The sequence below is a fragment of the Thermobia domestica genome, chromosome 11 (genome assembly GCF_964235325.1).
Source record: "Thermobia domestica chromosome 11, izTheDome1.hap1.1, whole genome shotgun sequence".
Taxonomy (NCBI): Eukaryota; Metazoa; Arthropoda; class Insecta; order Zygentoma; family Lepismatidae; genus Thermobia; species Thermobia domestica.
Genome location: NC_137464.1, coordinates 170565695 through 170581762, shown reverse-complemented (window position 1 = coordinate 170581762; position 16068 = coordinate 170565695). Strand labels below are relative to the sequence as shown.

Genomic DNA, 16068 nt, shown 5'->3' with positions numbered 1-16068 from the left:
ATCTGGGCAATTCAATGTTACTCCAACAATATTGCATTGAGTTCTGCATAAGCGGCTTTAGTTGTACCGGTATATAAAGTGCAGACAGTGCAACAATTAAAGTCTAATGACAATAGGAAACAGAAACTCATCTTTATTATACAATTCATTGGAGTTTGTGCTGAAACTTGGCGTAAAGTTGTATCAAATCTATTTGACTTAGTACACAAAGTTGCAATCATTTTGACATCTGCCTTGAATGCTAACAACGCTTGTTTCATAACCTAGTACCAGATTTTAACGGTAGCTGAATGCCTAATCAGATTGCGAAACTTCCTCATAATTAAAGAACGAATGTTGATTACGTCACAGAGTACATTACTGCTGAATGCTGATCCACACGATAAATTGAAGGGCAACGAGACTCACTAACAGTGATGATTTTAGATTTTCTCCAGAGGAATTTCAATATACAGGGGGTGGAAAGTACTCCAAAAATACTGATAATCTACATTGAGGACGATCGGAAATATGGCCCCGGGGAGAATTTCGTAGCTCCAGGTCACTTCCTGAAATCATCACTGCTTACGAATACAGAGAATATCTAGATAGTGGCAATATAGTTATTAATAATGCATAATGTTGGTAGCCTGAAGATGAGCTACTTACAGAACTGTAATCGGTTTGACTATTCTGGGATTTTCTAAACTTCAAAATTTTATTGAATGTCGCCTAATTTGGTGTTCACAAGTATTTTTAAAAATCAAGAGTAATAGTCTAAAGCCCGGGGCCCTTCCATGCCCTATGCCTCGGAGGGTTGCCCAGTTTGCCCTATGTAAAAACCGTTACCTGGCTGCCAGTCAACGTTGTTTATTACCTAGATGTCACTATTCTTCAAACAAGCATCTTATCCTACGACTTTAATGCTTGTCATGGAGCAATAAAATAACTAATTGCATGATTTTGATTACGGGAATGAGTAAAATATATTAAATTCAATTGAATTTAGTAAATAAATTTCACATTAATTTTGCTTCAATTTAAATGAATTATCCCCCACCTCTACAACACTCTGACTTAAGAGAGGTGGGGGATAATTTAGGACGGACGCTGGCGAAATAAGCGAATAGTTACCTATTTCAAAAATAGAATCTGTAAGTATTATTTAAACAGTAAGAAAAATGTAATTGCAATGTAAATTAAACATATACATACGCAAAACTTTTATCCTATAAGACAAAAGTGGAGTAATGGAACTAGTTTACGCACATTAGAATAAAATTTCAACTAAATATTTATCCAATTTCCAATATATTTGATTTTCCAATAAATGTCAAAATGGTTTGATTCTGTTTTTCCTTCAATTGTCCTGATTTGTTAAATGTACTTAAAATCCAACAAATGGCTGGGTGAGGATGTTATAGTGAAAGGGTGATTACGCTTTAATTATCTTTGTATACACCCATATGAAAAGTTCTGCCTACGCCTTATGTTAATAGGAAAGGATATGTAGAAGATCGTAAGTACAGCTTTACCTGTGTTCACTAGACAGCTCAAACTTAGGACTAAACACAAGCTCAAACTTAGGACTAGACAAAACAAATAAATTAAATAAACAAAATTATACATTATAATATTTGATTTCCTAACATATCCTAGGTAACACTTACGTTGGAGAAGGTGTATTCGTATCCATCTGGATTGATAATGGGAACAATGAACCAATCTAAACTTTGCAGTAGATCAATGTTTGCGTTCTTATTTTCAACCAACTGCTGAATAAGATACATGACAGTTGCTGGCGAGATCCATTCTCGAGCATGGATTGCTACGAATAAAAAATAAAATGTAATTACGTTCCAATTAACCCAAATATTCAAGAGGAGTTGCAAATACAATACTTTTAAAAAAATCAAGTGATCCCTGGTAAACATTTACTGTGTTGTTCCATGCGATGAGTCATTTTCTTTTTCTTGGATAAACTTTCGAACGTACAGATTCATATCCACAGAAAAGGAATAAACTCTGATAAAGTCAGTGGAGAGGATCAATCAAAATAATTCCATGTATGGGTATCCATAATGTATACGTACCACTAGCCACCGTTAGCCGTTGATATATTAAACGATTGACTCCATTAATGGACTCACCCGAGATGCCAAAACCATAACTCAAAAGTTCGCTTACAGGTATGGAACATGGGGATATAGATAGTAATTAAAATCGCTGTTATCCGTTAATATAATAACGGATTTACTCCATTAACGAAAATCGGTCAATATAATGACTAGCTGCAAGAAGATAGACTTTTAAAAATTCGCCTACAATAACAATATGAGTAAGAAATAATCACCGTTAGTCATCGTTATGTGTTAACCAATTAACGGATTGGATTGACTCCATTAACGACAAGAGATAGTCAGTCTAACGGCCGAGATAGTAAGTCTTGTTGTATGTTTCAAAAACAGAATTAAAAATTCGCTTACATGTGGGGGACATGGACTATATATAGTCACCGTTGAAGTCTTCATTATCTGTTAATCCTGTAAAATACTGACTCCGTTAACATACTCGACAGAGATACTCGCTCTAGCTATCTGTTGCAATAAACAAAATTTAAAAAAGTTCGCTTACAATAATAGAATATGGGCTATAGATAGCCATCGTCAAAGTCGTCGTTATGCGTTAATGGATTAACGAACTCAACAGAGATAATTGCTCTAGCTATATGTTGCAAAATATAGAAATCAACAATTACCTTACATGTATAGGACATGAGTAATACATAGCTGCCGTTAAAATCGCCTATATCCAATACATGTAAGGTTATCCCTTAATCCGTTGGCGAAATAAGTCTATTAGCAAACTTGGCCGAGATAATCATTCTAGCTATCTGTTGTGCAAACAGATTTTTAAAAAATCAGTTACAATAATATTTATAGAATATACGCTATATATAGCCACTGTTAAAGTCGCCGTTATCCGTTAATCCTTTAACTAATTGACTCCATTAACAAATGTGGCCGAGATAATTGCTCCAATTATCCATAGCAAAAAGAGAATTTAAAAATTCACATCAATTCAAAAGCTATCTTGCGGAGTAGTAAACGCACGGGCCGAAGTGCTTACAACACAATGTTGTAAGTCTCATTGCGTGATTCTAATAAAAAGTACGAACAACACTAAACTTTCTTTTATTCACTTATTAAGTGAAATTAAGTCTTATTGCAGTTCTCATTGAAACATTTATTTATGAAATACGAAGAATGTTATAATAAGCCATTTTCGGAAAACTTCAAAGAGGATTCACTCCAAGAGTAAGCTATTACTTGTGAATTTTTCATTTGAAATTACATCATATGCAATATGGTTGTTATTGTAAAATATGAACAAAATAACCACAGAGTTTTTTTTAGAACGTCGTTTTTTTTTTAAGATTCACCCCTCAGAGGAATTACCCCTTTTGTGGGCATCTTCAAGAGGAATAGTTTGTCAGCTTATAAAGTCAATAATGAAATATTAATTTATGAAACAAAAACTTCCTCGTGGGTGTATGGTTAACCTACGCACCTTAGGCAGTGAAGACCTGGTTCGATTCCTGGTGGGAACTTACGTAATTCGAATCCAATATAAGGCTGTAGGTGTGCACGTCTTACAGAACTTCAGTGCTGAACGGGACAGTTAACTTCAAATTAATCAACTAACTAATTTATGAAATGTTAATAAAACAGCCTAAACCATTTTTGAGAGAAGCGTCCAAGAAACATTCATCCCCAAAAATTACGGGTTTTGAACAAAATACATCAAATCACTTGCCTCGTATTCGAAAAAAATCGTCTGGAAAAACTTAAAGTAAACTACTTCTTGTGTGGTTTAGCAGGCCATATTACAGAATGCTTAATGAAATATTTTAAATAATCACCTGAGCAGTTTTTGAAAAAATAGTCTTTAAAACATTAAATTATTCTTTATAAGTAATTCCATAATTAATTCTTTATTAACGTACTTTTACGTGTTAATAAATTCAAATTTTCAAATTTCGAGCATATTTTCTCCTTTTCGAATAAGGTTGGCAATACATTGGAACTACTTAAGTATGTTCAGCACCTTTAACTAAAATGTCCAAGGTGCAATTACTTAATATATAGCCCATCTACAATGACTTAATGTCTGAGAAACTGAAATAACTGTAATTTATAAACTAAGGCAACATTGCATAAGTATCTATTTACGACACTTTATTTGAAATGAATAATTTATATTTGTACCTTCTGCATTTGCCTGTCTACTACTTGTATTTTAACTTTATTTTGAAATTTTGACAGCGATTAAGTCATCATTGTTGAGCTATTCTGTCGTTCAGAATATAGTAAAACTCAAGGAAGAAACTGAATCAAGATCATAATGATGCAAATATACTCTTAACGTTATTCTTATACCATTTACTGTATGTTGATTACGTTGACAACTATTACACGAGAGAGTACACCAATGTAATAAATGACAATTTAAAATCTAGATGTGTCATTTCATATCATTTCTCACCTTTAATTATTGAAAGAATATCGACAACTAATTTAGTAAAGTTTACTTACTTCCATCCACGAATATAACAGGTTTGGATCCGTTTCCTCCTGAAGAAATTCTGACCAATCGGATCTCTCTTCCTTCGAAACTTTGACCAATAGTTTCTACGGAAATCAGGTTGGAGTAACGCTTCACAAGCTCATCGATGTAACCATAGATCTATTTTTGTAAAAACGAGAATTAAATAGTATTTTTTTTGTAAACATTCTAGTAGAGTAGCGTTTGTAATCTACATGCCTATGCAATCGATGGATTTTCTTCATGCTTTATGTGTATTTTTATAAACGCATTTGAAGGCAATATTAAAAAAGTACCTTTAATTCAGCAAAAGTTCCGGCTCATATTGCCAGATAAGAATCCTGCTTACTTCTGTCTGTCGAGAAAGAATTAATTTGGGTTGCAACTTCGCAACGTTTGTCAAATATTCGACAAAATTCTAATGTTGCCTCCAGTCTTCATAACTGGGCGCGAACCAGCAACCTTTGCATTACTAGCCGCGTGCTCTTCCGTCTTGGCCACGGATGCGATGAAAACAATGTTGCTTGTAGAAGAATAAATTGTTGAGGTCTTTTGAATTTGGCGAATCAGAGTGCTCCTTGAACCGCGTATATTCGACGACAACCGTTTGGGATCAGATAAAATCTACTCGCAGTGTAATTTTATAACCAAATGACGAGTGTCTATTTACTTTATTTCATGGTTCTTACATATTCACTTTCAAATGATCGGCGACAGTTGCCATCTAATAAAGTTGATGCGTTTGTTGTTTCTAGTACATAATCGCTTAGAAAAAGAAGCAACAAATGCATCAAATGTGGCAGATGAATTTAGAACACCTAAATGTAGCATGCCTAGCACATCTTGTGCTGTTAGAGTATCTGAAACAGTATGTACCTAAAGGACGTGCCTAGAACATGACAGATATATGTCCAAAGTGGCGACATATAAACAAATGACTGTTAGAGTGCGAAACTGAGCCAGGTATATAAATGCTATACTTGTGGTACATAGTTGCAAATATCACTTAGGTGTAACAAGTACCTAAAATTGTAGGCAACTGAAGTACATACTTAGCACATGAATATCATAAGTGTCAAGTGTCGAGTACCAAAAAAGTAGCTGGGACACCTAAATGGAACATGCCTAGCACATCCTGTGCTGCTGGGAAGAGAAGTAAAAGTAGATAATGCAAAATTTTGGGACACTGTATACTACCTTGGAATTCGTCTTCTCTTTACTTTCAAACAATGACTACACAAACTCTAACAAAAGCAATAGTCAGTTATCAAAAAAATAATAATTTTAAGAGGGTTCCATTCTAAGATATTTTAAGAAGGACACTAAGATATTTTAAGAGGGACGAAACACCTGCTCTCCAATATCTCTCGTGTGCAATCATGAGGACTTCTCGGTGGTATGTAAATTAAAATAAATAAATAAATTCACAAGTTATGATTGATCTGTGTATCTTTTAATCTTCGGTTTTGTGACTATTAGTACTGTGAGTAATATTGATATAGGAGTAACTACTAACAGCATACAAAGAAAAATTTAGGCCCTGAATTGTTCACACGTACTTAGTATCCGTATTATTTAGCTTTCCGATTAAAAGAATGTTTACAATATAAATTTAATACACACACACTTTATCATTTTTCCTTTCTCTTTAAGTTCGTTTCCATTTATAATCACATACCAATTCAATAAATGTTAATTATCAACATTCATCAATAAAAAAATAGAAGTAAGATAAATAAAAATGAAATTACTGTATAATTAATTCTATTAATCCTCAAAAGTGCTTTTACAAAAGAAAACAAGAATGTTTATATGATTATGTATACCTTTATCCCCATTAATAATCTCCCGATACTTAAATATTCTGACATAAAGAGTAACGAGAAGTGAAGGAAATCGTAATACATGATTATCAAAGTCCAATTTTGAAATCATAGTTTGGGGCTGAAAACTCTGCAAACTATGTAAATATCAAATCCCTTACCTCATCTGTAGTGTAGAACGTATCAAAAGAAATCGATTTGTTCATACGAGGGGAACTTTTCCTTGTTCTCATTTTCCGCTTCTCAGCTTCAATGGTTCTAAAATTCAGAAAGAAAAGTTTATGTTATAAAAATATACATCTCATCAGTACATCTGTGGTTCCGAGTTGGATTTCCAATATAATCACTATTTTCATAAGCCTACAAGAAAATATGTAAAATATAAAACTAGATACCTAAATTCTAATTTAATATCGTAATTCTTATCTGATAAAATATAATCCGTTGATTAAGACACGGTGCAACCTGATTTTAAAAGTAACTGCAGTGGTTGTTCCAAATATTAAAAGAAAGATCCCTTTAGCAAAAACGTTTTATTTTACTATATGAATATTGCATGAACTATTCTTTTTATGTATCTCTTGACTTAATGAATAGAAATACTCTTGTAGTTTTCATTCCATACTATGGCAAATATATTGTTGCTTCAGTGTGTAGTCTACATATTGAAAACTTTCTGAAGAGGATTTGAAGTTAGTGGAAGATATTATTTGTCAATATCTATTCAAAGTATATATTCAAAGGTACTCCAAGATTAATTTTGTATGTCCATGTGTACATATGGTTTATGGTATTCGTACTATCCTCAAACAAAAGTGCAAAAGCAATTTCTTTTCTTTCTACATAGGCTTTGGGAAGAAGTAAACAAATTTATTTTAAAATTACTAGTTAGAAAGATATTTTATTTCCAAGTCCTTGTCTCTAATAATCTTCATCTATACTATAATAATAAATAATGCCCTTATTTTTCAAACTATAAAGTGGAAACATAGTAGCAGTAAACATAGTAAATAGTCATCTGCAAATAAAATGTTGAAAGGAGAGAAAAAAGAAAAGCAAGTGAAATGCTAAGATCTCCTCCTTACAATTATGTTTCCACATGAAGAGCACAGAAGAACAAGAAATAGAAGAAATTAAGCTAATGAAACAGAGGATATTGTAAAATTTCCTCCTAACAATTAATATCCTTTAATTCAACATGTTACTCATTTTCTTGAAAAACATTTGTAATTACTCTAATTTAAAACATTTCAAAATGAAAGTTTACATTTCTCTATTCTGATGTATACTATAGAAATCTACAATATAACATTATAGACAAAGCTCTTAACAAATTGGTTTGCCTGAACCAGATCGCTACTACTGAAAAAAAAGGTTTATTGCCATAACATTTTTCATTTTATGCGATAAACACTTATTTTACTCATTCTATATCAATATTTTCCTTGAAAAGTACTACAAGCTATAAGGTAAATTTCAAGTTTTTATGCATTTTGCTTTCAGTCAAGATACTACGTTATTTGTAAGTATTGGAAACAACTGGAAGACAAGACTCGTATTTATGCATGTATTCGTATACTGCATGTGGATTAGGGAAGCTTAAAAATTTTGTGTTCATCAATTAATGGGTTTTTACCCAAGAAAAAGTCAATTTAAATTACTAAATACAGGGTATTGGATATCATAAACAGTAAAGAAGATAAACATAAATATTTGCTGCATTTAAGGAAAGGTAAACAATGTTTTTAAAGGTAAGCTATCTTTAAATAATAATTAGATTTACTTACCTTTGAACATCATGTACAAGTATTTCATAGTTCATCTGATTTTCCGTTAAGTAATTAATCAAAGGCATGAAATGTTCAGCTGACACAAGGATATCTGAGGATCTCCCCAACCGTGGTGCTGACCAGAAGTCATACTGATGTTGTCCATACAGAGGAACAAGAGCTTTTAGAGAGCTAGCATCATCTACCGGAATTCTCAGTACTTTGTATCTGAAAGTAAAAAGTTAAATAGCTAAATACCAATGCCGTTGTTTTAAAATTATATATGGCATTTCCGTAATCTGGGGAAAAATTCACAGTCAAGATACACAATGATAAAAGAAGCAATTTGAGAATAGAAACAAGTGTCCGGAAGTGCTTCGTTATGGAGATAGAGAGCACTGAAAATGTGTCCAACGGGACACAACTTGCCATAACACAAAAACGAAATGTCAGATTAAAGTTCAATCGAAGACAATATGCATTATTCATACCTGAGATTTCATTATTCAAGAAATGTATTGCAAGCAGAACCGCCACAATGGTAGCTTAGAAGAAAAGTTGGATATTTCGTACATGTGAAACAAAAAAGACAACTAGAAATCATCAATTGTACGTAATATAATTGTTTCGAGTAGAAATATGTCCAACATCTGAATCAAATGAGGAGAAAACTTGCGTCAGCGAAAGCATGAGGCGCAGATTGGATGAGAACTGTAACCATAGGAAACAATCATAGGAATTGTAGGCAATTATGAAAGAAGCAATATGAGGTCCGGAACTATGACTCTGATATATGACAGTAGATCAATTACACTGTACGAATATTTACAAGGGCAGTAGCAGGCAAGTGCATGAGGTCAAAAATGCATCTTCCAAAAGAACAAAAATGATACTGGAAAGCTGGCTCCTTGCACGAAAATATTCGTGAAAAGGAAAAGAAAACTGACGACTGCCCTGTAGTTATCGTTAGAAAACATCAGAGGATCATAGGATACAGGTTACAGAGGATAATAATAAAATTGCGATCATGCTTAATATTTTGTTTTCAGCTGTTTTCAGCTATGGTTTTAGATTTGTAGTCCGTATTATATTCTGTTCTAATCAAATTTGAAAGAAATGTTCTCAATCTCTGTAAAATAATAGGAACACACTTTTAAAAAAAATGACTTTCTACTGAGTTTGAACATTTAAATATCTGATTGCCAGACTGTTGACTCAAACCGCTCGACCATTTCGTATGCAGTCGCAAATCTTCTTTTAACTTTTGTGTATATATAGTTTTCTACTTCATACTGGCTTTTAGGATGTAGGAATTAGATTTCTGGGCTTTCGGCATTTATGGCCATTTTGCCCAACACCTAGGAGGGATGGCATTCCTCGGCAAGCACTCTATCCGGGGAAAGGGAAGGAAGAAGGGATTGGGGAAGGAAGGAAGCGTTCTGGGACCTAGAAGTGAGGTACCACCCCTGCATTTGCCTGATGTGAATGGGGGAAACCTCATTCAGAATGGCTGGTTTGAAAAAGCTTTTTACACTTTTTCCGGGATTGGAACATTTCCGGGCACATTTTCCGGCAACACGGGACTGCTCGCACCGAAGGCGAGAACGTTAGCGACTACGCTACGCGGGTCCACTACACTGGCTTTCGTTTAATCCAATACAACTATGAGTTTGAGGTAAATATTTGAAAGTTACAGCTCTTGCAATGTATAAAATATTTTTCGAATAAATCACATTCGATTTTAAGTCCTAATAATTTATATAAAACAGGTTGAATCCATGAAATGATTGGGGTTGGACTGATCATAAATGTTTCCATAGTTAAGAGTCTGGATATGCATACCCACTTAACGTAGGGATTTGCTTAAGCGAAACACGGTACCTGCGAAGCTTCATTAAAATAGACAAATTTTACGAAAATTATCGTCGAATAGAAGAACGGACTGACAATGAGATAATTATCTGCTGACTAGAATAGTAGAAGCTCGCTACAGTGACTGCAATAATATAAAGTATATAATTTCTGGAATTTAATCGGTCAAACTTGTCAGGGAGACTATGTCTGATAACAAAATTATACGTTTATCTGAAAATAAAAGAATAAATTGAAAGAAATATGTGTAATATGTAATATGTGTTTTAATCATAATATGTCAATCATTCTGCTATAAAATATGCTTATTATATGATATCGAAAATTTGAATACATTGCTCCTTAACGAAATAGCAAATACGATTGCCATACAACGTGAATATTCTTTATCCTCGTGTTTTATTTTAAAATTACGAGTGATGTCGGTCTTATAATAAGTAGTTTTCCTTCATATTTTTTTCCCGTTTGACATTTTAATTTTAGAATTAAACCAGGCGAAATTTAAACTTATTTGTTTAGTGTAACGTATTAATTTTACTATAATGTTGGCACATATGTGCGAAAACAAGTAAACTTGATTATAATATATTTGTATTCTGAATTCATTAGTCGTTTGACTGTTAATTTATATTTAGACTTAGAATTTGACAAAAGATAACTGGAGAATCGTATTTTAATTTAAAATCAGTAGATATTTCAAAAGCCACTTTAAGTAAATTTACTTAATTGTAATATTTGCTCAAAATTTACTGGTTCTTCTTAAAATATATATATATATATATATATATATATATATATATATATATATATATATATATATATATATATATATATATATATATATATATATATATATATATATATATATATATATATATATATATATATATATATAAAATATGTATACACGTTTTAGATTAAAAAATACTATACACGTGTTTTATCTCAATAGCATCTTTAGTTCCGGGGTTAAAAAAGAACTCAAGTTTTAGTGTTCCATAGAATCTTTGGCTCCGAAGATAAGAACATTATTTTGTGAAATGGAGCTAGTACATTTTTCCCCCCGCAGTAAACGTATAAAATTCTTGAAATTGAAGGATTTGTGTTCCATTCTACACAAGTAACACAAAACCGTAGCTTGCTTTACTCGCATTGAAACATTTTTTAAATTTTACTGGATTGAAGCGGCGCAGTGTTGCCAGTGTGAAGTAAAAAGAAAGAAACTAAGAAAGAAAAAGAAAAAGTAAAGGAAATTGAACACATTTATCGGGAATACTATTGCAAAAACTGAGTTTTTACATTTGTAAGACTGGCAAAAGCTCTCTTGCATGAAGCAAGGACGTATTTTCATTTTCATATTCCATTTTGATGTTCAACAAAGAGAAGCACTATTAACAATGGTTTTCTGGAGCTCTGAAACAATTAACAAGAACTATATTTAAGTCTACCATTTCCATGCTATCACAGACTCTTTGCTCGCTGCAAGTTGTTGAATGTAGTATGACTATCCATGAATTTACTCCGCTAAATACTGTAAAGAATATCACGCCTAGAAGTTTCAATTATGTCTGGTAGATGTCAGCAGGGGAACGTTTGCTGCAATATAACGGAGCAATGTGTAACTTCTAACATTCTTTTGAATAAAATAAGTAGAATATGGCTTGTCACCGTTGTGTTTGAAAATGTTAAGGGACTGACTCCAGTAACAAACCCGATTGAGATATTGACTCTAGATATCTATTGCAAAAAAAGGCAGAATTCAAAAATTTGCTTTCGTACATGAGATAACGTGCGGAGTAACGGACGGACTTAAAAATACGTAGTCCAGAGTCACATTACAATTTCGTGTGTGTGAAATTAACATTACAGTCTCATTTGTATGATCTTACCTGTTTTCAAATGAAACTATACTTCTTCAATAGCACATATCAAACCTGTCGTCTAGGGTTAATGTGTTTTAAACGTTTTTTTTTTTCTTTTACTTTCAAACGCTCATTTCACAAACTTCACCACAGCGTCGTCGTTTCAGATTTTGCTAAAAGTGGGCAAGATTATTCACTCACGTAAGAGTTTAACGCTTTTACTGTATTGCTATACGATTATTCAATTGATAAAAACATACGTTGCCTATTTCTCGAACTTAGAGGGGGACACTTTCCCCCTCTAATCCAGCAGCTAGCAGAGTTCTGTTGGAAGTTTGAGAAGGCTTGTTTGTTTTTCCGAGTTCTTCTAGCTTTAGTGTTTTAAAAAAAAAAGTTGGTCACATGTTCTGAATCATGGTCATTATTGCGCAATGACCACCATCTTGAATAGTCCTTTCGTATTACCTAAATTTTTCTGTGATCGTTTTAAATACATCTAGCTCAAGCTGTAATTATCGCAAAATTATCAATTATACCTCGTTCGATTTGCAATAATATAGGTTTATAGCTGGCATTATTCACTTGTCAGTAGTACACACAAGAAGGGAGTAAAAGAGAGAAATTTTGGAAATTTTCCTCAAAAATTTCCCTTTCAAAGATTTTTTTGCTTTGTTAGATGGCAACGCTGGGTTCTAGGCTAGAAAGAAAAATTACGGACATTTTCTGTTGCGTGGTATATATATGGAAAGTTTTGTCTTGATTGATTCACTAGCAGACGAGTAATAAAATATTTTGCATTTTATGATTTTGGTCGCTCTAACGATCTTTGGATTTAATGGAAGTACTTTTGACACATGAAAGACCTCCAGCTCAGACTGCAACTGCCACAGAGATACAAATAATATTTCGTTTTATAATTTGTTTGATTAGATGTAATATATAGTGGTGATTAATGTAACATACATGTTATTATTACTAGGAGGACCAAAATTTTTACCTCCCCAGAGGTACCGAGCCGCCATTTTGACGGCTATTTAATTGCAAGAGATATATGTTTTTTCGTTATATTTCTGTTCTTTTAGGTTTTGTTTAATATGTTTAATCGACTAGCTTATGTTTCATGTAAGTTGTTCTCGTGATATAGTGCAGGGTGGGCCACGAAACCCCGACAATATATTAAATATAATAGTAATATCGTAACTTCGTCCACAGGACAGTGACAAGAACAATTAAAATAAAGTGAAAATACGTACATATCTACGTATGAAATCATTTCTTACTCGTCACGTGATCACCCTACCTGCCTTGTAGACATTCACTGTTATACTTTTTTATAGCAGACCCTGTGTTTAATACACCTAAATAATAGTTTTTTATTTCGAACTTTTTATTACATGAAAATGAATTTAGATTTTCAATACATTTTTATTTCAACTTGTATGCATTGAACTCAAGGCAACAATACTTTTCTCACGCTTACACATGTATACTGTGAGTCGATTTCCTGATTGATCTTCATATACGTTTGTAGTACACATATCGTTTTCTTTCTGATTCAAGCACATTTTGGGAAGTTCTCTTCTATTTGGACGCATACTACCAATCAAGGTCGTCTTTTTCTTTTTCAAAGATCTGGCTAATTTTTAAAGAAAAGTTATCGCAAGTAACATTCAGTCCTCTGTTGGAAAAAGGAGCCATCGTCTTCAGAACAATATATGCGCTTAACTGTAAGTCCTGACGTCGTTCTTGATTCTTTCCCAAGTAGGAAATGCCATTTAGTACATATCTTGACCTTACATCGGCAAGCAGCCAAAATCTGAATCCAAATTTGTCAGGCTTGTTAGACATATATTGCATAAATTTGCATCTCATCGTAGTAGGGAAAAACTATTCATTCACTTTCCTCGGTTTTATACTGCCTGATACAATTCTTAATGAATACGTTCCACACAGATGATGCCAAAGCATCCTTGTCCGCTTTCAGCCTTGAAGAGCTAGAACATTTTTCACCAAATTGAAGAACGTCATTATTTCAAGAAATCGCTTTCTCAACATAATCCTGTAAAGCACTGGGCCATAGCTTTCGTTCTATAGTTCCTTTACGGGTATACCTGAAGCTACACGAAACATCAATATTGCTAGAAATGAAAAGGGTTCTGCAATTGACAGCGGCCAAATAGAATCTTGACGCTGTCTATGAGCTTCAATAACGGAATGTTTCTCAACATTGTTTCGTCTATGAACAAGCGAAAAGCTCTAACAAAATCACTATCTTCAATATGATGTAACGCATAATATAACAAACCAGGTCTCTATCGTAGAATATCGTGAGGCAGTACGCCCAGCATTTTTCTGTCTGTCCACTTTACTCCAACGTGTCCCATCAGCTGCTTTTAAGATATTTGATCGATTACTTCTGGAAGCTTCTGTATCTGTTTTCTCCCTTTTATCCGAAGAAGTAGCTTCAGACACTGCATTCTAGCTACTACTGCTGTCTTTGTCGGAAGAATCTCCCTGTTGTTCTTCCAAGCGAAATTCATTTTCACTCAAATCTTAGAAATTACATAACATTTTATCAGGTCTCATGTTGCTTTTGTAATTATTCATATGCAGCTTCAAAAAAACCTTTATTTCTACAGAGAACAGTATTACCAATGAGATACGAACATTATTGAAGAAGAAAATCATTCAAAGATGTACCATATATTTTACCTTTACAGCAATTAGAAGCAGAAATAAAACGTATAAAATAGCAAACCCATTGGAAAAACAATGTAAAATATTTTAAAAGTTATTATTTCCAATAGAGATACTACCATATAGCGTACAACCTATAAAATTTTCCATATCAACAACAAAATATAGATTTTTAAATAAGGCAATCAAATTGGCTGTCTGGTCGTTCTAGGGGTGTATTTTTTTCAAATAGGCACACAATGTTTATAAGCTATATCAAACCTCTCTTTAAAATAATAAAAGTCCTAAAGGTTGGTTGCGTTACTCAAATAAATATATGAAATATACAAAATTGTTTTAAGTGATGCAGTCAAAATGACGGCTTGGTCCTTCTAGTGTCAGTGTTCCCGATGCCATTGCTGTTTTAAGTACCATAAGTTTTGTCCCAGTCTCACTTGTGATACCACAACTAGTTAGACTGTGAACAGCATAAAGAACATATAAAGAGTGTATTCTCTGTCATTTTGTGAAGTAGAATGTACCTCATAGATGGTCGTCTCCAGGCAGGTAGCCAGCCCAAAAACGTAAGGGGGGCCCGGCTGAAATTAGGGGGTCCCGATCTAACCATATTATAGTTCATTTGCAAGCCTGCCGTGAAAATTTTAGGGGGCCAGCAAAAATTTAGGGGGGCCCGGCCCCACCTAAATCCCCCTGGATACGGGTCTGGTCGTCTCATAGGCATCTTTGACAATCCACAAAATTTTCAGGCCACATTTTTTAGAACTCTTTTTGAAATGATATAGTGCGGAAATCATAACATCTGTATCTACTGAGGCAACATAACTCTTTCAATGGAATCAGTCTCCACCACGTGTTGGGTGTTTTTCATGATTCTATTATCAGCTTCGTCACATTCACAGCAAAGACCTAGTACCAAACTAACAGATCCTTCTGTTAATTTCAGGCATGGCTTTGGGTTGTTTGTAACCTCCTCCCAAATACAAAGATTTTGTCCGATTTCCTTCATCGACAATCCACTCAATGAAGAGTTCTTGCAAACGTGCTTTGTTCTGGCTTAAATTCCAAAAAGTATCCACGTTGACAGAAAGGGGTACATTTGGGTTACTAGCAATTACATGAATAGGAAACACTTTTTTTGATCTTCTCAGTCGCTCCATGTTTTTGACGCTTTTCTCTTGATACAAATCAAACACGATATCCGTGCACAAACAACCTTCGGAAAGCTTTAAAAATGTTTTCCACAAGTAGCTAAAGTAGTCTCTAAACGTCTTACGGATAAGCCGTTTGACATAGACGTTTCGCGTGTACACGACAAAGTCAATCACCATTGCTACTCTCGTTTCATGCGTTGGTAGATAAGTAACTATATCATTCTTATTTAAAAAGTGGTTTTCAAGTTCTTTGCTGAGTTGTGTTTTATCTGTTTTCTTTAAGAACTCATAATACGATGTAGATGTAAGC

At 33.6% G+C, this 16068-nt stretch overlaps 1 protein-coding gene across 2 annotated transcripts in view; it reads right to left on the bottom strand.

Moving 5' to 3' along the window:
• Window positions 1-16068, bottom strand: part of LOC145664558 (carboxypeptidase B-like) — a 98533-nt gene that overhangs the window by 49302 nt on the left and 33163 nt on the right. For both annotated transcript variants that reach the window (XM_081731327.1, XM_081731326.1), the window contains exons 2-5: window positions 8195-8404; window positions 6569-6665; window positions 4575-4725; window positions 1650-1807 (exon numbers count right to left, since the gene is read on the bottom strand). In XM_081731327.1, coding sequence (XP_081587453.1) covers window positions 1650-1807; window positions 4575-4725; window positions 6569-6665; window positions 8195-8404 — 616 coding nt within the window. The remainder of the gene's footprint in view (window positions 1-1649; window positions 1808-4574; window positions 4726-6568; window positions 6666-8194; window positions 8405-16068) is intronic.